This window comes from Pongo pygmaeus, chromosome 2 (genome assembly GCF_028885625.2).
Source record: "Pongo pygmaeus isolate AG05252 chromosome 2, NHGRI_mPonPyg2-v2.0_pri, whole genome shotgun sequence".
NCBI lineage: Eukaryota > Metazoa > Chordata > Mammalia > Primates > Hominidae > Pongo > Pongo pygmaeus.
Genome location: NC_085930.1, coordinates 5,023,896 through 5,047,246, shown reverse-complemented (window position 1 = coordinate 5,047,246; position 23,351 = coordinate 5,023,896). Strand labels below are relative to the sequence as shown.

At 39.7% G+C, this 23,351-nt stretch overlaps 2 protein-coding genes, 1 non-coding gene and 1 pseudogene across 11 annotated transcripts in view; 2 read left to right on the top strand and 2 right to left on the bottom strand.

The window, feature by feature from the left end:
- PROS1 (protein S) overlaps nt 1-8,802 on the bottom strand; it is a 105,469-nt gene extending 96,667 nt beyond the window's left edge. The window contains exons 1-3 of one of the 2 annotated variants that reach the window (XM_063661460.1): nt 8,466-8,802; nt 7,796-7,889; nt 2,509-2,995 (exon numbers count right to left, since the gene is read on the bottom strand). In XM_063661460.1, the coding sequence (XP_063517530.1) occupies nt 2,509-2,584 (76 nt within the window). In that variant the 5' untranslated portion in view covers nt 2,585-2,995; nt 7,796-7,889; nt 8,466-8,802. Of the gene's footprint in view, nt 1-2,508; nt 2,996-7,795; nt 7,890-8,465 lie in introns of those variants that run through there. The other variant, XM_063661461.1, reaches the window with a different exon arrangement.
- On the top strand, nt 5,857-5,963 carry LOC129034297 (U6 spliceosomal RNA). Its single transcript, XR_008501803.1, has one exon. It is a non-coding gene; the product is annotated as a U6 spliceosomal RNA (small nuclear RNA).
- A 150-nt stretch (nt 8,803-8,952) lies between the features above and the next one.
- ARL13B (ADP ribosylation factor like GTPase 13B) overlaps nt 8,953-23,351 on the top strand; it is a 72,776-nt gene continuing 58,377 nt past the window's right edge. For 3 of the 8 annotated variants that reach the window (XM_063661456.1, XM_063661455.1, XM_063661453.1), the window contains exons 1-2: nt 8,972-9,307; nt 12,553-12,694. Coding sequence is in view for 3 of the 8 variants with exons in the window: in XM_054479530.2 (XP_054335505.1) it covers nt 9,249-9,307 (59 nt within the window). In the remaining 5 variants the exon portion in view is untranslated. Of the gene's footprint in view, nt 9,308-12,552; nt 12,695-23,351 lie in introns of all 8 variants that reach the window. The other 5 variants (XM_063661457.1, XM_054479532.2, XM_054479530.2 and 2 more) reach the window with 4 other exon arrangements.
- On the bottom strand, nt 17,495-18,136 carry LOC129032403 (non-histone chromosomal protein HMG-14-like; annotated as a pseudogene).

Below are 23,351 nucleotides of genomic sequence, written 5' to 3'. Positions count from 1 at the left end.
CAGGTATGGTGGTGCATGCCTGTAATACCAGCTACTCGGGAGGCTGAGGTGGGGGGATCACTTGAACCCAGGAGGCAGAGGTTGCAGTGAGCTGGGATCACGCCACTGTACTCCTGCACTCCAGCCTGGGCAACACAGCAAGGCTTCATCTCTAAATAAATAGATAGATAAATAAATAAATAAATAAATAAATAAATAAATAAATAAATACATAATTCTAAATAAAGAACTACACAATGAATTACAAATAAAATATTTACAGCTCTAATTATATCTCAGATTTAAAATCATATGGAGGCTGGGCACAGTGGCTCACACCTGTAATCCCAGCACTTCGGGCAGCCAAAGTAGGCAGGCCACTTGAACCCTGGAGTTCAAGAGCAGCCTAGGCAATATGGCAAAACACCAACTCTACCAAAAAAACAAAACAAAATAAAAACCACACACACACACACACACACACACACAAACACACACACACACACAAATTAGCTGGGCGTGGTGCCAGATGCCTGTTGTCCCAGCTACTCAGGAGGCTGATCTGGGAGGATCCCATGAGCTCGGGAGGGGGAGGTTGCCGTGAGCTGTGATCGTGCCACTGCACTCCAGCCTTAGTGACAGAACCAGACTGTCTCAAAAAAGTAAATAAATAAAAATAAAGTAAAATCAAATCATATGGATTAAAAACATCAAATCTATATCCAAATTTCCTCATCAGTAAACCACAGATGACTTTTAATCCAACTAAGCAATCAAAAACTTTTAACTGAAGGCATTATGGGGCCAACTATTCTTTATGTGATATACTTGAAGAATTAATTTATCTACTCTATCAGTGTTATATATAACAAGTGTAATTCCCCATATGTTTATATATAATACACATACACAAACCCAAATAATTTTTACCTCTGCCTAGATTCAGTTAAAATGTAACAATCTCTACAAAAAGAAAAGGCCTAGCAAATTTCTATGATGACAAGGAGTTAGGTGTGGCAAGCTACTTTGCCTTTCTCCTCTCCAAAACACTAGCTATGAAGCAAATATTTAATTGTCCTAATGAACGATATAGATAATAAGCGCATGTAGTTACAAATTGGCTGAAAGACAGGGGTTTGAATGCTGAAGTTTTGCAATTGTAGCTCTTTAATGTAAGATCAAAAAATAATGTTTTAGTCCCAAGCTAGATTTTTAAAGTACTGCATTCATCCTGATGACTAACTAATAGAAACTAGTGGAATGTTAGCAAATTGATATATAATTTTCTTGAAATTTCCATCTTCGAAAAGTTTACTTTGGAGCTCTAGGCTCCTAAAAGTTATTTGTAATTCAGAGTTCTCACTCCTGTTCCAATCCCTGAAAATAACACATAGAACAAGAAGGCATTTTTGGCCAGGTGAGGTGGCTCACGCCTGTAATCCCAGCACTTTGGGTGGCCAAGGCGGGTGGATCACCTGAGGTCAGGAGTTCGTGAGCAGCCTGGACAACATGGTGAAACCCCGTCTGTAGTAAAAATACAAAAAAAAAAAAAAAAAAAAAAAATTAGCCGGGAGTCAAGGCAGGCACCTGTAATCTCAGCTGCTCGGGAGACTGAGGCATGAGTATCACTTGAACCCGGGGGCGGAGGTTGCAGTGAGCGAAGATCGAGCCACTGAACTCCAGCCTAGGCAGCAGAGCGAGACTCACTCTCAAACAAAAAGGCATTTTTATTCAATAAACACACTTACAACTTTAGAAAACAAATTAACTGACCACTAAAAATGTACTAATTGCCTTGCTATTCCTTATATAGTTTTCAGAGAAAACTCAATATCCTGTCTTGAATCCGGGCATAAGGACATAAAGAACCTGAAACACAAAGATAAAGAATTCCTGCCACCACCTCAGATCAGTGGCACGCAGTGTTAAAAAATCCTCAGTACAAACGATCTGAGAAATAGAGTACAGTATTTAACAGTCCTTTTAATTTCAGGGTTAGAAACTGACCTATATCTACTGCTATACAAACCCTCAGTCATCCTAAAACATTTCGTTAATGTGAGACAAGCAAACCAAGCTCAAAGTCCAGAAATTGCAAAAGGGAGGTAGGTTTCAGGAGACGGGTGCAGGTTGGGGGCAGGCGCTTGGACAAAGGGAAGACACAGTGTGTTACCTTTTCTTCCCTACTCATATGCTAGAATCTGCTCATCCTAGTTCTCTGACTGGGAACTTCGGTTTTGAAGGGAAATGGGCAGGTGTTCTCATCCCTCCATTGATACTTAGTGTCAACTAGGTTCTTATATCTGTCTTGTAGGCAATACATTCTCGCAACTGTGCAAATAGTGATCCTGCCCCACCATTACACTGCCTGCTCTATCCACGGCTGTTTCCATCCGCTGGGTGTCTGTCGGTACTTACTGGAAACTTTCTAGGAGGCTGCGGCTCTAGAGAAGAAAATCCTACCAGCGAGGGCACGCAGTTCAGTCGACAATGCTGGGGAAGGGAGAAGAGACGCTATTGATTACTCACAGTTTGCCTCTGAGACGGGAAGCACTAGGAGGAGACACGCCAGCAGCGCCCAGCAGCGCCCACCCGGGACCCTCATTTCGAAGCGCGCGGAGGCGCGGGCGGGGACGGTGGCGCGTCGCGGCGGGGACCGGAGCGCTCGGCGCCGCCGAGCTGCGAGCCTGTGCGCCTCGGTCTGAGCCGTGCTGCGCGGTGGCGCCAGCGACCCAGCGAGCCTCAGCGGAACAGCCGGGGGCGGAGGAGACCGCCCGCACCCAGCCCCCAGCCCGAGAGGGGAAGTGATAACAAGGACATTTCCAGGAAGCTTTTCGGAGCTGGGGGATGGGCTCTAGTGTTGGAGGCCTAGTAAACACTGCTGAGACATCCTTCTTCACCAGCTTCCTAGTTGCTGCTTTTCCTCCACAGTGTGACGTTTCCAAAGGGGAAGGGGTGGAGAACGAAGTTCTCTGACTGGTCAAGACAACTTCCAGGGTTCAAGAGGACGGGATCCCTAGGTTCAGAAGCAGAAACAGTGAGACACTGACTTGTCCCTGAAGATATTAACCAAAACCTGGAAGTCAATGAGGACTTTAGGAAGAACTATGGTGATAGGAAAAGCAAATTGGGTCATTTTGATCATCCACATGTTTTTTCGGTCTTGTATGCCATACAGGCATAAAAATAATGTAAAGAATATGAAGAAAAGAAGGGAATATTAGAATAATCTACCTTAAAAAAAACTTGCTCCTCTAAAGACTTCAGTTGAAAGTGAATATCTATCTATACATCTACCTATTTATTAATTAAAAAAAATTTTTTTTTTTGAGACAGAGTCTCACTCTGTTGCCCAGGCTGGAGTGCAGTGGCGCAATTTCGGCTCACTGCAACCTCCACCTCTCGGGTTCAAGTGATTCTCCTGTCTCAGCCTCCTGAGTAGGTGGGATTACAGGCGCCTGCCACCATGCCTGGCTAGTTTTTTTGTATCTTTAGTAGAGACAGGGTTTCACCATGTTGGCCAGGCTGGTTCTGAACTCCTGATGGCAAGTGATCCGCCTGCCTCGGTTTCCCAAAGTGCTGGGATTACAGGCGTGAGCCACCGCACTTAGCCTTATTTATTTATTTATTTATCTGAGACAGGGTCTCGCTGGGTTGCCCAGACTGGAGTGCAGTGGTGCAATCATAGCTCACTGCAGCCTCGAACTTCTGAGCTCAAGCAATCCTCCTGCCTCAGTCTCCTGAGTACCTAGGACTACAGTAACACACCACTATGCCAGGCTAATTTTTTAATTTGTTTTTTGTTTTTGTTTTTTTTTGGTAGAGATGGTATCGCTGTGTTGCCCAGACTGGTCTGGAACTCCTGACCTCAAGTGATCCTCTTGCCTTGGCCTCCCAAAGCTTTGGGATTACAGGTGTGAGCCACTTCTCCTGGCCTGAATATCTTTTTAACACCACAAATTTGCATCACACTGCCAGTAATAATTGTCAGCACTGAAAATTTATGTGTCCTACACTGTAACGTCAAACTTGGTAAAACCATCTAGAATCTAATAATATACAATTTGATAATACATCTTTTGATAAAATTCTGGGTTTTTAATTAATCTCAGAAGTTAACTTTGTGAAAGTGATATCTGGCTTTAGCTCAATATGAATTGACACTTGGTAATCTCATTTAGCCAAACTCTGGTTTTGATACAGACCTTAATATACAATTAAAACCTGTCCAAAATTTAACTCTTAATCCAGTCTCATTCATAATCTTAATCCCATCATTTTATCCAGTGTTACACTTCTCTATATCATCTTCTACCAACATAGTGTCTACTCATTCACTTCTTCATCTGTCTTCACCAGTAGAATGTAAGATTCATGAGGGCAGGAATTTTTAAAGGTTTTGTTCACAACTATATTACTAGTGCTTAGAACAGTGACTGGTACATAAACGTGTCATTCAATTTAATTCAACAATGTGTGCCTGGGAATATTTATGCCAAAATATCAACAATTATCCTGAAATGACAGTGTTAACTAGAATCATAGCCGCATGACTCTTTTCTTCATCCAGAATAAGCCAGATTACACACTAAAAAGCCAGAAAATTACAGTGTTTAGATAACAAGTGTTTATTTCTTGCTCATTGGAAGTCTACTACAAGTCTGCATGACTTTCCAAGTAACTATCTTCCATGTGTGAACTCAGCAATTCATGCTGCTTTGATTTTACAGTCCCTCAAAGTCAACATAGTCTTCTACAATTACCATTGCAAGAGAAGAGAGAACATCGAGAATTGTGCCCCAGCTCTTAAATAGTTTTACCAAGAAGTGACATACCACTTACATTTCATTAGACAAAGCAAGGCACGAGGTATGCCTGACTTGAAGAGGGTGGGAATAACTGTTATTTCATGTGCCTGTAAGGAAAGAGAACTAGACATGGTGAGCAGCACTTAATGGCTACCAAACCACTTAAGATATTCAAAAACTAAGAGTCAGCTTTGCTAAGGGACTGCATGTTGGCACCAGGAATGATCGGTAATGTTATCACTAGCAGAACTGGGGAAAGCATGAAGTAGAGCAGATGCTTTAATAGTATTGTTTCATTATGACATGGCTGAGAAAAATAAAATCAATTACTGGCCCAGGCCACTGCGTGTATGGAGTTTGCATGTTCTCCCCACGTCTGCATGGGTTTTCTCCAGGTACTCCAGTTTCCTCCCACATCCAAAAGATGTGGATGTTAGGTGAATTGGTGTGTCTAAACTGTCCCAGTCTAAGTGAGTGTGGGCATGTATGAGAGCACCCTGTGATGGAATGGTGTCCTGTCAAGGGCTAGTTCTCACCTTTTACCCTGAGATGCCACCTATGATCGTGAACTGGAATAAGTGGACAAATAATTATCTTACTTGTTGTTATTCATCTTTCTTAATGTATAGCTCACATTTATTTCAATGTTTACTATTACTAGTGGTTCCATCTTTATTTTGAAGTTTGGTGATGTTTTTGTGACCAGAAATGTGCCATAGGAACTTAATTCTGGTTTATATCAATTTGTCTATGGTAAAATAGGTTTTATTATATGTTATTTTGTTTAAAATTATAGTTTCTAGGAACCTCTGGATGAAGATAAATGAGGATTTACTGCAAAACTGGTGTTGAGTATATATTTGTGAAAAAACAGTATTGAATATGGTTCTAAAAATGCTCAAGAAACATACACATCATGAGATCCTTCAGTCACAGAAATAATAATCAAATTCCATCAAGAGAACATGTTTCAAAAAAGAAAAGCAGAGGGGTAAGGTCATATCTTAGAAGTTACATATAGAAATCCAGAGGAGGAATGGCCAGGGAGATCAGAAGAGAACCAGAGGTTGTGCTTACTTCGTCAGCACATATACTACAATTGGAATGATACAGAGAAGATTAGCATGGCCCCTGAACAAGGATGACATGCAAATTCATGAAGCGTTCCATAATAAATTAAAAAAACAAAGAAGAAGAAGAGAACCAGGGTAGGGTAGTGCAGTGCATAACTGTGAAAGACCAAGGCAGGAAACAGTTTTAGAAAAGTTAACTGTATTATATATATATTAAATAATAGAAAAGAGAACCGATTTGGTAATTAGGAAGATATAAGTTATATCAAAAAATATGTTTTCAGTAGTTAGATGGGACAGAAGCCCAATCATAGTAAACGGATCAAAGAGTGAATAAAAACAATGTAACTTTAGGGTTTGCAAGACACTAGCTTAAGAAAGTGAGTCATGAAAGTAGAGTCAGCAGAAAGTCTTAAATTGGCTTGGAGTTAATGGAGCATTGCAGTCTTATCCTGCCCTGCTCTCCTATCTCCCACCATGGATATTTGGAGGTAGGAGGACACATACCATAAGTGTTTATGGGACAGGTGACACCAGCTTTAAAATTTGCTGTCTATTATTTATCAGAAATTACACTTGAGCTTCATTTCTCTCATTTCGTCATCTTAGCAACCTGGCAAAGTAGGTATTTTAATTTCCATGTTATAGACAGGGTTGTTGGAGCTTAGAAGAAGATATCCCAAAATAAAGGCCTCAGAAGCAAAGTTTCTATCTCTAACCTTCTGTTCCCCATCTCTTGCCCCTCATTTTCCCCCTAAGCAAGCCATAGAAACTATAATTCCTCTTTCTCCAGGTGCAGTTATAGAAACCACAACCCCCTTTCCCCAAAGCCAGCCAGAAACCCCAAAATATCACTCTAACCTTCTTCCTTTCTGTGAAAGACCTGCCCATAAATAAATTATTTGACTTGCATTGTTTGATAGTACATCTTAAGACTCCCATTCTAGAAAGGGTCCTACCCCATACCCTGGAAGAAGGAATGCTGAACAATCAGGTCAAGAGGAATCTGAACAGACAGGCCTTGCTGAGTTTCTCCACACAGTCTGCTCTCATTAGGTCATATCCTTTTTGACCAATGAGAGTTCTACAGGGCTTTTCATTCTTCATCGAACCCAAGTATAAAAATGGGTAGTTTTCCCTGCATCTTTGCATCTCCATTTGCAAGGTTCCCATGTCACATAAAACTTGGATTAAATAAATTTGTTACGCTTTTCTCTTGCTATTCTTTTGGTTATATGAGTGTTGGCTGTGACTGTTATGATGAGAAGAAAAGGTATCACCCCCTTTGTTCCCCATAAGGCACAGTATTTTGGACATAGCAAGCTGTATGAAATGTATATAAATTTGAATTAAAATTACATGAGGCTGGGTGCCATGGCTCATGCCTATAATCCCAGCACTTTGGGAGGCCGAGGCAGGCGGATCATTTGAGGCCAGAAGTTTGAGACCAGCCTGGGCAACATGATGAAACCCTGTCTCTACAAAAAATACAAAAATCAGCTGGACGTGATGGTGCACGTCTCTAGTCCCAGCTACTTGGGAGACTGAGGAAGGAGGATCACTTGACCCCAGGAGATGGAGGTAGCAGTGAATCGAGATCATGCCACTGCACTCCAACCTGGGTGATAGAGGGAGACTCTGTCTCAAACAAAACAAAACAAAACAAAACCAAAAAAAGTTACATGAGTTAGTAAAGGACAGAGACTAATTTAAAACCTATATGTATCTTAGTCTCAAATCATTACATTCCCCACGAATACACTGGGATTCTCAGTGCCTTCTATCCTTTCATCAGGATTTGAAAATATTTATTTAAGTAGAAAATGAATGGACACACAGATCCTTACATATTGTGCATAATTTTTTTCCCTACAGGAATGTCCTTGTCATTTCTTTTTCTCCAAAGAATATAAAAGAAATGCAAATATTACATACCTCTTTAAAAAATAAACTATTACAAAACAGTCAAGAGATAACAATCTTCATCTTGCAGAAACCAAATAGCCAGCAATTTATGTACCTAAAAATCCTGAAAGAAACATACATCAAAATGGTTATTTATTTAGTTTTGAGACGGAGTCTTCATCTGTTGCCCAGACTGGAGTGCAGTGGCCTGATCTCGGCTCACTGCAACCTCCGCCTCCCGGGTTCAAGCGATTCCCCTGCCTCAGTCTCCAGCGTAGCTGGGACTACAGGCGCTTGCCACCACACCGGCTTTTTTTTTGTTTTTTGTATTTTTACTAGAGACGGGGTTTCACCATGTTAGCCAGGATGGTCTAGATCACCTGGCCTCGTGATCCGCCCGCCTCGGCCTCACAAAGTGCTGGGATCACAGGCGTGAGCCACCGCGCCCGGCCCCAAATGGTTATCTTTGAGAGGTCCTGTGAGATCTTATTTTCTTCATCTTGTTTCTTTTTAGTATTTTTCACATTTTCTACAACAAATGCATTTTTCTTTTGTAATCACAGTCCCCCCTACAACAAATATCATACAATTCCGTTTCACATATGTAACAGTGATAAACATTTTAGAGATTAAGGCTTCACTCTCATCTGAACTACTGAGAAAATTTAGCAAGCGAATTTCCCCCTTGTCTTTAACTTACAAGAATTGCCCCAGTGTATTGTTCCTGTAGTCATGATGCCTAAGTCGGCCAGAATTCTAGAGGGTCCCCATCCCTGAGCAAAAAACAAACAAACAACAAACAAGAAAAAAGAAAGAAAGAAAAAAAAAAGAAACCCATGCACAAGACCTGAGATCTCTGAATCTCAGTTGGGGACACTGGAGAAAGAAAAGGAACAGCATCATGGATTGGCAACACATTTTATATAAGTATAAAGATAGGCCTTGCTCGAGATTTGTCCGGGATCCTCCAGCTTATCTCCGGACGCTCCGGTTGCCTAGTTACGAGAACGCGCTACCTCGAGTTCCGCCTCCTTCTTCCAGAGTACTCCCCTTTCTCCTCTCCTAGTCTCGCGCAGGGGCGGGTAGCCAGGACTCTGCAGCCACTCAGAGGCCTGCACCGCAGGACCTCAACCGATGATTGGACGAGAGCAGTACGGGCGTTGCCTGGGGAACGCCTTCCGCGCCTCGAAGTAACGTCAGCACGTCGACGCGGGGCTTTTCTTTAGCCGGGTCCCGCTAACTCGGCTACGGTGTTTCTGCGTCTTTGGTCAGGCTGCTCCTTGGCTGAGAGGGCAGTCGTCGCGGACCCACGCGGTTAGCAGGGCTTAGTGCTCGGGCAGGCCGCCTTCACTTCCCTCCCGGCTTTTCCTCCCGACTTATCCACTTTAGGGGCGTCTCGGAGTGGCGGAGGCCCCCGGGGAAGAGCGGGGTGCCGGTGTCCGCTCCGGGCTCGAATGGGAAGTGGCGGGAGGAGCGACCCGGGATGTTCAGTCTGATGGCCAGTTGCTGCGGCTGGTTCAAGAGGTGGCGGGAGCCCGTCAGGTAGGCTGGAGCCAGCTGTCCTGGCCGTCCTAGGGGTTGGGGATGGCTGCGCCCCAGGGGCGAGGCGCCGCCTCTTCCCCGCGCCTGGACGAGTCTATCCCAGGCCGCAAGGGATGCTTTCATTCCCAGGGTGTCCTGGGAGGGAGAGATTGGAGGATGTAGCCTTGTTGTCTGGTCGACTTTCCGTTGCGATTGACAATGCTTATCGTTGTTATATTTTAAATAGGTTTGAATTTGTTAAAAAGTGTGTGTGTGTGTGTGTGTGTGTGTAATTGAAAACTATCCATTGTGTGTTTTTCCTCTGACGCTTTTGTAATGGAAATTCTTTTAAAAAGAGGAGGACATGGAATATAGTTTTCATAATATCCGCACATTCCATTCCAAGTCACACCTCCACACACCCCTACACAGTTGTATTTGAGGACGTGGGCTTGAAATCTGGCTCCACTACTTAATAATTACATGCTTCAACCGTTTTGGCCTCACCTTTCTTAAATATTAAATGAGAGTGATAATACTCTGCTTTAGAAATATTGTATTAAATGAGAGTGATAATACTCTGCTTTAGAAATATTGTATTCAATGAGAACAAGTGATAGTGTTTTCTTAACTGTAATGTGGCTTCCGATTTTCATACGGTCTCTAGTAAAACCTTTTAATTGAAAGGGTCCACTTTTTAACATTTCATTTTGAAATGCTGGAAGTATTAATAATTAGTACCTGTTACTTGATATTCATTCATTCAAAAAATATTTATTAAGAAAATACCTTGTGCCAGGCACTGTCTTAGGAAATAATCAGTGAAATTGATGCTTTTGAAACTGAGGCCTAACCGATAAAGAGACCTTGTGTTTGTTACATAAATAATGTTGACTTCACATAGTTCTAGTCTGGAATTGGGCCAAGGGTAAGATAAAGCAGTTTTTTTTTTTAATTGTTAACATTTTAAGTTAACAATTTTTTGCCATGAGAATGAACTATCCTTTAAAGAATGAATCTGAAAAGCTACACTTACACATTATAACAGAAAATACATGTCTAGATTGGAAAAAAAGTAACTTTAAATGAACCTAGAGATTCTTCCCCATTATTAGCTCCTAACTAAATTTACCATGAGAATGAACTATCCTTTAAAGAATGAATTTGCCATGAGAATGAACTATCCTTTAAAGAATGAATCTGAAAAGCTACACTTACACATTATAACAGAAAATACATGTCTAGATTGGAAAAAAAGTAACTTTAAATGAAACTAGAGATTCTTCCCCATTATTAGCTCCTAACTAAATTTGAATGTTTTAAATATAAGTAGTAAGATCAACTCTGTAAGTCAAAAATGGGCTGGGTGTGGTGGCTCACGCCTGTAATCCCAGCACTTTGGGAGGCCGAGGCTGGCCGATCTTTGGAGCCCTGGAGTTCGAGACCAGCCTGGGCAATATGGCGAAACCCCGTTTCTACAATAAAATAAACGGGCACGTTGACGCACGCCTGTAGTCCAAGCTACTTCGGAGGCTGAATCAGTAGGATCACTTGAGCCTGGGAGGCGGAGGTTGCAGTGAGCCGATATCGCTGCACTCCCTGGGTGACACAGTGCAACCCTGTCTCAAAAAAAAAAAAGAAAAAAGTCAAAGAGTGGTTTTAGGTGCATAGATTCTGATTTATTTGTTTTAATTATATTCTGGTCTGATTTCACAGTATCTACTAAGACTTTGAGGGTCATTCATAATAGTTGACCCCTCATTTTCCTCCGTGTCTGCTTTTAAGAAATGTATTTGGTTTCTGTGAAGGCATATATATAACTTACGTTCTTTTAACGAGAAACAGTGAAAAGGTGTAATTCGAAGAAGGAGTGTTCAATTTAATTCATCATTCTTAGTCTTTCCTTTTCTTAGCAGCTCTTGTATATATACTGTCTGGAATGATTTGTTTAAAGAAAAGACAGAGTTCAGAGAAAGGAGAATGTATTGATTTCCAAGTAGAACAGATAATTGAATTTTCTTAATAAAGCATTACTAAAATTTAGCTGCATAACCCAGAGTGTATTTTCTTCTTTAATAAGCACCATCTAAATTTGTCCTGTCCATTAGGATAACAACGAGCTACACGTGTCTGTTAAGCATTTGAAATGTGGCTAGTCTGAATTGAGATGCTGTTAAGTGTATGTTTAATACATAGTGGGCTTTGAAGAAAGATTTATTATGCAAAAAAGTCAGCATCTTATCAGTCTTTTAAAAGTATGATTACATGTTGAAATGATAACTTTTGCATTATGCATAACTTTTTGCATATTATTTATAATATATTAGAATTAACTTTTTTTTACTTTTTAAAAAATGAGATTACTAGAGAATTTCAATGTATATGTTGCTTATGTTACATTTCTATTGGATCTTACTGCTCTAGATCATAGCCTAATGTAAAGGACATAGGTAAACGTCTCAATTTGGATAACTGTCAAAGGATTTGAACACAAGTTGTATTACACCTGTCTTCTAAGTCCCCTTGTTCAATGCCTGATTTATAATAGTGGCTGAATAAATATTTGCCAAATATTGTATGTAGTTTGATTTTTCTTAGTAATAATCATCCTGAAGTAAATAACATTAGCAAGTAGTTCCATTTATTTTACTGGAATAAATGAGAGGTGAGCAAGCTAATTTTAAAAACAAAATTTTGTGCTTTTATGGTATTCTCTATTTTTTCAACAGAAATTGCCTGTTTGATTATTATGTATGTATTTGTTTTCTGTAGAATTTCTTATTAGGATTCTTCTTCTTGTTTATATTTTATGAAGATAAAATGTGAGGAGTGAATTTGTAAAAGAGATGATGATGGTTATTAATATACTATATTTGACATTACTTTGCAGATTTGTTTAATACATTCTGTACCCATTGTATTTGTCCACCTCTCCTCACTTAGATCCTCTCCTAGTGAGCATATTATTCCAGACATTGGAATCAGGGATTAGATTTGTGTGATAAGGACAAGGCAGGAGTCAGAGATCAAGTGTTAAGGCACCAGTTTAGGTCAGGAGTCAAGATCTTATAAAAGTTTAACCCTTGATCCCCCTTAGTGGAATACTGAACCTCGCTTATTTGGGGTTTGGTATGGCCCCATTCATGAATTTTGGTTCAGTTTGGTACAGCTCCATTCATGACTCAATGAATGTGGAAATAAACTCTTGAAACTTTTATTGTTCCTAAGTTTATCTTTTAAAAATATGTTACCAAATTGCTCCTCAGAAAGGATTAAAAAAGAGAAAACACAGTTTCTACTCCTACCAACAGTGCATTGGAGTGCCTGTTTCACTGAGAAAATCAGGAGTCATCGGTTTTTCATCTTCTTCACGTTATAGGGGAAACTGCTTTCTGCTTTGAGTTTCTGGTGGGTTTTTTTTTTTTTTTATTACTAGGAAGATGAACTTTTTTTCCTTGCACATTTTTGTTTCTCTCAGCAATTGTCCATTGATTACCGTTGTGTTTTTTCTATTGGGGGAGGTGTGTTTTCTTACTGAATTTTTAAAAAGAAATTTTAAGTGTTTGTCATAGCTACTGTTTCTCTGTAGTACAATTGACACTTGAACAACGCAGGATTTAGGAGCACTGAGCCCCGCCTTGCTAGCACAGTCAGAAATCCACATATAACTTTTGACTTCCAAAAAACTTAATTACTAATAGCCTCCTGTTGACTAGAAGCCTTACATGAATAGTCAGTTATCACATATTTTTTATGTTATATGTATAATTTATTGTATTCTTAAAATAAAGTTAGAGGAAAGGAAATGTTAAGAAAGTCATCAGGGGCCGAGCGCAGTGGCTCACGCCTGTAGTCCCAGCACTTTGGGAGGCTGAGGTGGGTGGATCACTTGAGCTCAAGAGTTCAAGACCAGCCTGGCCAACATGGCGAAACCCTGTCTCTACTAAAAATACAAAAATTAGCTAGATGTGGTGGCGGGCACCTGCAATACCAGCTACTCGGGAGGCTGAGGCAGGAGAATCACTTGAACCTGGGAGACAGAGGTTGCAGTGAGCTGAGATTGTGCCACTGCACTCCAGCCTGGGCGACAGAGCAAGAAAGTGGAAGTGGATCATCGTAAAAGTCTCCATCCTTATCTTCTTCCCATTGAGTAGGCTGAGGAGAAAGAGGAAGAGGGGTTGGTCTTACTGTCTCAGGAAGGTTTCAGAGGCAGAAGAGGTGGAAATGGAGGCTGGGGAGGCAGAGGAGGCAGGAGAGAAAGGCACACGGGTAACTTTCATTAAAAACAAATTTGTGTATAAGTAGAACTGTGCAGTTCAAACATGTGTTGTTCAAGGGTCAGTTGTATAATATTGCAAGTATTTTCTTTCCATTTGTTATATTTTCAACTTTTTGTGATTTTTAAATACAAACATTTAAAATTTTTGAATTCAGGCTGGGTGTGGTGGCTCACACCTGTAATCCTAGCACTTGGGAAGATCACTTGAGCCTAGGAGTTTGAGATCAGCCTGGACAATATAGGGAGACCCCATCCGTACAAAAAAGTTTTAAAAAATTAGCCAGAAATAGTGGCATGTGCCTGTAGTCCGAGCTACTTGGGGGGCTGAGGCAGGAGGATCGCTTGAGCCCAAGAGGTGGAGGCTGCAGTAAGCCAAGGTTGTCCCACTGCAGCCTATCCTGGGTGACAAAGTGAAACCCTGTCTCAATCAATCAATCAATCGATAAGACTAAATAAATATTTTAAATTCAGATATATTACTCTTTCAGTGTAATGTTTAGAAAGTTCATCAGCATTCCAAGATTACATTCACGTATACTTTTTTTCTTGTAGTTTTATATTTTCATTTTTAACATTAAAAAATGTTAATCTATTGCAATCTGTTTAGCCTATAGGGAGCAGCCTTCATCCTGAGTACAGGACACAAGGTCTGTGAAGCTATGATGCTCAGTAAATCTCTGGGCCTTATAGCAGATTCTAACCCTTACACATTCTCATCTACACATTTTGAGCTCCTGTTATTTATAACATAGCATCTAGGTGATGAAATAGTGCATGTAAAATATAATGATCGAATATGCAAGAGTTGAAAGATTATTTTTAAGATTTTTAACGAGAATCAGGAAAGAGGATTTTAGAAGGGGTGTAATTTTACCTGGGTCTTGAAGAAATTTGTGCAACAAATTTTGCATGCAAATTTTGGTCACAAAATTCTTTGTTTATATGAAAATATGCATGTTATATAACTCCTTATATATTATGCATATATAACTAACAAAAATATTTTGACTATTATTTAACCAAAAAGAAAGATATGATAAGTACCATATGCCTGCCAGGTTTTATAAATATTAATCTTTAGTCATCATATTTCAATTTTATTTTAGTAAGTAGGTAACAAATCCTTGAAACTTCCTGCCCCGTATTCATCTCCCACCATTCTTCCACAGAGTTAACCTTTCATTGGAACTGATTTCTTGTCCATCTATGTTTTTTTAGCATCACAAATACAACCTATCAAAGCTTTACTTCAAATTTATTAGTAAATTGTTTGCTGTGGCCAAGTCTAAAATAAGATACAGTACACAATGTTTCTAGTGGTCTGTTATGTCCTCTTTGCTATGAACTTTTTCATTGAGGGAATACTTAGCTCCCTAATACCATCATTCTTGGCCTAAATAAATATAACTGTAAATCTAGACCATTTATAGAAATTGCTGAGTTCTTAATTTTCTAATTAAGCTGTATGTACAGATTAGCAAGGATTATCTATTGTGCTGTATGCTGGACTGGAATATTTTACATCTCTTTTTATCCCCCTAGTTCTTCTTGATTATGGATAGTAAGAATTTTAGAATTTTAAGATAGAAAAGGACCTAGAGACATTCTTATTCTACCCCCTTATATTTTAGAGATGAAAAAATGGACACTAAGAATTTGACTTGATCAGGGCTTAAAAGCAGACTATAAACCCAAGCTTGGCCTTCTCACTATTTATTCATACTCAGTAAATTTAGATAATGATTTTGCTGTAATATGGGGTTGTAGATCTGAATTGAAACGTCAGAAAATAGTGTACTGCAATAAAATCACACTATTTTTTCGATACATTTTTTTCTATCAATTTGTCGTATAGTGATTTTTTAAAATTCTCACATATGTATCATAAAACCGCGTTCTAAAGTATTTTTTGTATATGTATTTGTTACTTTTAGAATTTATATGTTTGTGTTAAAATTTAGAATTTGCTCCATGTAGTTTTAAATATTGTAGATAATAGAGTTCCGATATGTCAAACTTTGATTTTAGTGTTTTTAGCGAAATGTTTTCTTTGACTTGCATAATATTTTTGAAGTTAGAAACAGCTTTTATGGGCCAGGCATGGTGGCTCGCGCCTATAATCCCTGCACTTTGGGAGGCCGTGGCGGATGGATCACTTGAGGTCAGGAGTTTGAGATGAGCCTGGCCAACATAGTGAAACCCCGTCTCTACTAAAAATACAAAAAATTAGCCAGTCGTGGTGGCAGACTCCTGTAATCCCAGCTATTTGGGAGGCTGAGGCAGGAGAATTGCTTGCACCCAGGAGGCAGAGGTTGCAGTGAGTCGAGATCTCGCCACTGCACGCTCCAGCCTGGGTGACAGAATGAGACTCCGTCTCTAAAAAAAAGGAATAGCTTTTATGTAATTATCATATTGAAAGTATTATCTTCCTTAGTTAAAAGATGAGGAAGTTTAGACTTGTAGGTGTTCAGATGATTGTGATGATGTCATTCAGGAAAGATTCAGAATTTAAATGTTTTCTAAGTTCAATCCTCCCTAATGCCATGATGCTTATATTTCTGATTTTTTTTTTTTTTTAATAGAGACAGGATCTCACCATATTGCCCAGGTTGTTCTCAAACTCCTGGGCTCAAACAGTCTTCCTGTCTTGGCCTCCCAAAGTACTGGGATTACAGGCATAAGCCATTGTGCCTGACCAGTATTTCTGATATATTAATTTGTATATCTGTTATATAAAAAGGAATTCTGAGATAAGATATTCTCATGTTCTCACTTAGGAGAGCTATTACATACATTGTGTTGACTTGAACAATATTAATTATTAGCTCCTGGAGTACGGAAGTCTTCACTTGTTTCGGCAGATAGCTGAAGTGATGTAAAACAGACCTTTGGATCTCTTAATCTCTACCTTTGATTTTTTTTTGTTTTTACTAAGAATTATTTCAGTTTTTTCTTTTGTAATGGAGATTTTATTTGTCGTGTTGAGAATAAGTATACAGACATTTCAAATTGTACACAATTCTTAACATACATGCCAAAAATCTAGAAAACCTCTATTGTAATTCCTTTTTCTGAGACGGTCTCGCTCTATTGCCTAGGCTGGAGTGCAGAGGAGTGATCACGGCTCACTGCAGCCTTGACTGCCCGGGCTCAACCGATCCTCCCACTTCAGCCTCCCAAGTAACTGGGAGGTGCATGCCACGATGCCTGGCTAATTTTTTTTTTTATTTGTAGAGACAAGGTTTCACCATGTTGACCAGGCATGTCTCAATCTCCTGGGCTCAAGTGATTCTCCCACCTTGGCCGTCCGAAGTGCTGGGATTATAGGTGTGAGCCACTGTGCCCGGCCTCTTTTTTAAATAGTTATTGTAGTGACATTCCAACTTAACATTTGGAGGCAAATTTTTCTTAAGAGGATTATCAAGAGCCAGTATCTACAAGTGTTTGATAAGCTGTACACGTTCTACCAATTCACAGTTTAATAGCATGTACACTATATACCCAAATTTTCAATCTTTCACAGCACATTAACACAGTTATTAGGAAATCAGGACTTCTGTGACCTAAGATGCTATAGTGTACACAGTTCTGACAGGGAGAGCCGTGATCAAGGAGTGGTTTTCTTTAGGAAACAATTATGTGAAAAAAAACCACAACATGGGAATAGAAGTAATTTAAAATGTTCAAGACATTAAATGCAGGATTCTGACTCTGTATTGCCATTTAGTATATTTTGTTTTACAATATATAAAAACTAAGCCCCCATCTATGGAATGTTAAGCTGACATCCAAGACAGTCAAAACTTCCTGTAATTCAATATCCCATACTATTTTCTGGTTTCACCAAAAAATAAACAACCAGAGAATTATTTCACCTCCTGAAAAAACTTTAACAATGGAATGAGGTGGGAGTTCCTGCTTCTTAAAAATGTTTCTAGAGCTACTAAAAAACTTGCACTTACAAAGCAGTTGATAAAAGTACCCTGGATTGTACAAGAAGGGAGACAGGGACTACTGATAAGACATGGTATATGATATTAATCAGACTTGGCTTCTTTCTCTCCTGCTTCATCAGAGGTTGGAGTCTCCTCGGTTTTAGTTTCTTCATTTTCTGCAGGTAAATCTTCTTTAGTTTCTTGGTTAGCCACTTTGGCCTGTTTTCCCTATGCTCCCCTTTTCCCATTTGTTTCCTTTTTTTTTTTTAATCTGAAGATTTATCCTTTCCTGATGCCTCTTTGGCTTCGTTTCCACTTTTGCAGGAGCAGGTTTAGCTGACAAGTGCGCAGATCTCCTCTTGGGCTCTTCCTTCGCCACCCCTTCGGCTGAACTGACCTTCCTCTTGGGCATCTTGGCGGTGGGAAGGGCACTTGCTGGGCACCTGTGGGCCACGGCGCTGAGAGCCTTCGCGAAGCTGGGCTGCCTGGCTACTGGCACTCCTCCCGCCGCCCGAGCTGCTGAGACCCCTATTTCAGTTTTGAAAGTCTTTGTGTTAATTAGTACCTTGAAACCATGAGCATGTAAGCTTATATTTCAGCCAATTTGATATATGTGGATTTAATTACATTCTTTAATATGAACTATTTTGATGTGAAGATTTATATAAATTAGCTTCATTACAGTACTTTCTCAATCTAAAGTTATGTATTTTAATTTTACTTAGTATTTACTCAGCAAATGGGGGTCAGAAAATGTTTGTTGTTTCTTTCAGTAAAGAAGCCTACTGTGTGCCCAGCATATTTGATATAGGCGCTACAGAGCTGATAAAGAGAAGTTCTGCTAGAGGAGCTTGTATAAAAAGTAGCCGGGGATGGTTGTGAAGGGCTGGGGGAATACTCAGCATGGAAGAAATCCTCGGCATGGCAGGCTTCCTGGGAGTGGCAGAAGTGGGGGCTGCCAAATTGAGACTTGATTCTCTATAAGGATTTTAAGCAGAAAAATGCTATGGTTAGATTTTTTTTTTTTTTTTTTAAACAGCCTCATGCTGTCACCCAGGCTAGAGTGCAGTGGCATGATCCCAGCTCATTGCAGCCTTATTTAATTTTCATTATATCCCTTTAGAGTAGCTATTGTTATTATCCTATTTCATTCATGAAATTTTGAGAAGTAATGTGTCATATAGCTTAGAAACGGCAAATCTGGCACTTGGACTCAGGTCTGTAACACCAAGTTTGTGGCTACATTTCAGAGTACCCATAATACCTCTTATGTTACTTATTACTAGTATAACATACTCTAAGTCTTATAATACTACAGAGTCCTTTGTATCTCAGCCTTTCTATAATCAAAAACCCAGGGATGACTATAATATTGGGAGTGAGGGGATCACTTTCAACTTCTGGAACGGTTACATCATTAATTATTTGATAATACAGTTTGAGTATCTCTTTTTTTTGTTTTGTTTTGTTTTTTTTTGAGACAAAGTCTCGCTGTGTCACCCAGGCTGGAGTGCAATGGCACAATCTCAGCTCACGGCAGCCTCCACCTCTTGGGTTCAAGTGATTCTCCTGTCTCAGCCTTCTGAGTAGCTGGGATTGCAGGTGTGCACTACCAAGCCTGGCTAATTTTTTTTGTATTTTTAGTAGAGATGGGGTTTCACCATGTTGGCCAGGCTGCTCAAACTCCTGACCTCAAGTGATCCATCTGCGTTGGCATCCCAAAGTGCTGAGATTACAGGCGTGAGCCGCCGTGCCTGGCCCAGTTTAAGTATCTCTTAGCTGAAATGCTTGGGACCTAAAAATTGTCAAATTTTTAATTTTTTTTTGATTTTGGAACATTTGCATATATATATAGTGAAGTATCTTGGGAATGGCCTCCAAGCCTAAACACGAATTTCTTTTATGTTGTATATACAATAGCCTGAAGGTAATTTTATAAAATATTTTAAATAATTTTGTGCATATAACAAAGTTTTGATTGCGACCTGTCACATGAGGTCAGGTGTGGAATTTTCCGCCGTGGTGTCATGTTGGTGCTTAAAAGGTTTAGGATTTTGGAGCGTTTCAGATTCCAGATTTTTGGACTAGGGATGCTTATTTACTGGTTCCTTAAGTAGAAGTATGTCAAGTTCCCTTTAGACTCACTACATAGTTGTATTGAGTTGTGACTGTGTTCTTCTTTTGTTTAAGGCTGCTATACTGAGATATGCTCTTAACCCCTTGTTTATCAACTCATAATGTGATTGGTATTTTCTCGTGCAGTGTTCTCAGTCTGGAATCCCTTCATCTTCCTTCTGTTTTTACCTTTCCCTTGCTTGGCTAACTTCTCACTTTAAGAACTTAGGTTAGGCATTACCTTAAGAAGCTTCTCTGACCTTCTGCCCTAACTTTGAGCTGGATAAAGTCCCCTTGTTCTATATCCCATTATCATCTTACAAATATAGCTAAACATTTTAAACTTTCATAATGTGAGAATGTATTTGTATGTTTCAGTCACTCTCACTAGAGGCTGAGCACTTCAGGACAGAAAAGATGGCTGAGGCATTTTTGTGTCCACAGTGCTTAACGTGCTTTAATTGTATTACCATCTGACCAAATGATTAAATGATTGATTTTATTGCTAGTGTCAACTTGTGTAGACACTGTAAACCTAAGAGTATTGTATATTATTTTTTCAATTTGAAGGGCTAATGTATTTGATCAAATAATCATCAGACTAAAAGATATTGGCAGTCTTTCATCTCTCTGTTGTCGTACAGCACCACAGCCAAACTGTTCCCAATAATAATTTACCATATTTTTGTATGTATGTGTGCATGCATCTATGAATGAATGAATGAATGAATGACAGGGACTCATTCTGTTGCCCAGGCTTCAATGCAGTGGTGCAGTCATGGCTCACTGCAGCTTCAATGGGCTCAAGTGATCCTCCCACCTCAGCCTTCCGAGTAGCCAGGACTGTAGGCACACATCACCATTCCCAGCTAATTTTTTTAAAAAAGTTGTTGTAGAGACAGAGTCTCATTATGTTGTCCAAGCTGGTCTTGGGCTTAAGTGATCCTCTTGCTTCGGCCTCCCAGAGTGCTGGGACTACAGGTGTGAGCCACCATGCCCGTCCAATTTATCATATTTTAAAAAGCTATAGCTACGTGTACATTGTAAACTTGGTTAAATAAATTATACCTCTTTATAGAAGTTTGAGTTTTAGGTGAATGTTAACCTTTTAATCGCATTCTATCCTGAAAGTATAAATTTAATGCTTTGTTATCAGGCTTTGCAGTAATCCATGCTGTGATTTTTATTTGTACTGCTTGTTATTTATGTTTATTCAGTAATGCTTTAATTCCCTAAAACATTTAATTAAAGCCTTTTTTCAAGAATAGGACATAGTCTTAAAAATTAACTAGTTGCAAAGGTAGTAAAAGTGAAAATAGAAATAGAATTATTTTATGCCAGTCTCAACACTATTATAATTCTGTAATGTGATTTTCTTCTTTGAAGGACATTTTTGTTTGTTTGAGCCTAATAGCCTATAAATAAAGACAGACTCTTAAGGTAAAAGCTAATTTTCTTGGTGGCTTTAGGAACAGTGTTTCAAAATGCATAGTATATATGTATTTAGATGTTTGTTTTTTTAAAAAACTGAAATCTTGACAAGAATGGAGAAAAACGTGAGGTGCTCTATGTAATAGAGAACAAGGAATTATTTTTCATAAAAAGGTGGATCAGGGAATTTTTACTTTGACTCATAAGGGATGTGAAAAGGTTTCGTGATGTTTCCAGGAACTGCCGACTCAGTTGATGCTTATTTGTTTATTTGTGGTATTGTCTTCTCTGACTTCCAGAGTGGGCTCTGTGGCCTGCTGTCTGTCCTTATGACTGCCCACTGCTTCCCCTAATTTATAACAGTTATCTCATGTTACTGTAATTACCTCTCCAGTGCCTTTTTTCTTGCTAGGCTCTAAGGTTTATGAGGCCTAAGAATTGTGGATATTTGTTTGCTGCTATGCAATGGGTGCTTAATATTTATGGAGTAAATGATGTAAACTAATAGAAAACAGGGATTTATTCCCCAAAAGTAATTGCTTTCATTCATGGCAATGTTTAAAGCACTGTAGATCTTGAAATGCATTGTATACATAAAGAACAATTGAGTTAGCTTTAATATTAGCATTACTTTAGTCCAATTCATTATATCTCTAGTAACTTGAATTATCTAAAATATTTATTTTATCATTGTATTTTATTTTTTGAGACAGCATCTCACTCTGTTGCCCAGGCTGGAGTACAAGTGGTACGATCTTGTCTCACTACAACCTCTACCTCCCGGGTTCAAGTGATTCTTGCAGCTCAGCCTCCCAGGTAGCTGGGACTACAGGCGTGTGCTGCCACGCCTGGCTAATTTTTGTATTTTTCTTTTTTTTTTTTTTTTTTGTAGTAACGGGATTTCACCGTGTCGTCCAGGCTAGTCTCGAACGCCTGAGCTCAAGTGATCGGCCCTCCTCAGCCTCCCAAAGTGCTGAGATTACAGGAATGAACCACCAGGCCTGACCTGGCTTGTTTTATTTTATTTTATTATTTTATTTTATTTTTGAGATGCAGTCTTGCTCTGTTGCCCAGACTGGGGTGCAGGGGCGTGATCTCGGCTCATTGCAACCTCTGCCTCCTGCGTTCAAGCGATTCTTCAGCCTCAGCCTCCTGAGTAGCTGGGATTACAGGTGTGTGCCACCATGCCCAGCTAATTTTTGTATTTTTAGTAGAGATGGGGTTTTGCCATGTTTCTCAGGCTGGTCTCGAACTCCTGAGCTCAAAGTGATCTGCCCACCTCAGCCTCCCAAAGTGCTGGGATTACAGCTGTGAGCCACCACACTTGGCCTGTTTTATTTTTGAGACAGGGTCTTGCTGTGTTGCCCTGGCTTCAGTGCAGTGACACAGTCATGGCTCACTACAGCCTTGACCTGCCAGGCTCAAGCAGTCCTCCTGTCTCAGCCTCTGGAGTGGCTGGGACTACAGGGATGTGCCTCCGTGCTTTGCTAAGCTACTCATTTTAAATGCTACGTTATCCATCTTCTCTGGATAGTCATTTACTATATTTTGTTTTGGAAGTTATTTTGTACTTAAATCTTGTTCTTTGATATTTGATAGTTCTATGAATTACTTAATTCATAATTATGAATTATTAAAACAAAATAATAAAATTATATTCTTAGTATCTTGCAGCTTCCTTAGGAAGTAAATTCATATTTTTCATAGTTGATAATGCAGGTACATTTCCAGATGGATAGAGGTTCCTAGACCTTGCCTACTACCTCTTCTCCATAAATCTATAATCTGCTGTGGGTCTTTGTGGCATTCCCACTGGCTTCACCACCAGCCAATTGAGAATGGGGCCCTGGAGTGCTGCTTATTGTGATTTACCTTTTTCTCGCACTGAGTCAAGTATAGACACAGCTTCTGTTTATTTCCCATGCTAGGTATGGGATGGTTGAAACATCTAGAAAAGATAAAGGCTTCTGGATAACAAAGGAAATTAACATGGAATTCATTTTACTCATAGTAGAAGTCAGAATCCTCACAGTGGCCTATGGGCTTACGTGAACTGGTCTCTGATGTGTCTCTGACTTCCTGTCTTCCTATTCTGCTCCTTTCTCACTTGGTTTCATCACAGTGGCTTCCTTGCTGATTCTTGGGCCTTCCTGCGTTTCTGTACCTAAGTGTCTTTGCACCAGCTGTTCTCTCTTGCCCCGAATATATGCATGACTCACTCCCTCCTTCAAGTCCTTGCTCAGATTTTACCTTCTGAATGAGGTCTGCCTTGACCGCCCTATATAAAACTGCCCCCACCTCCCAC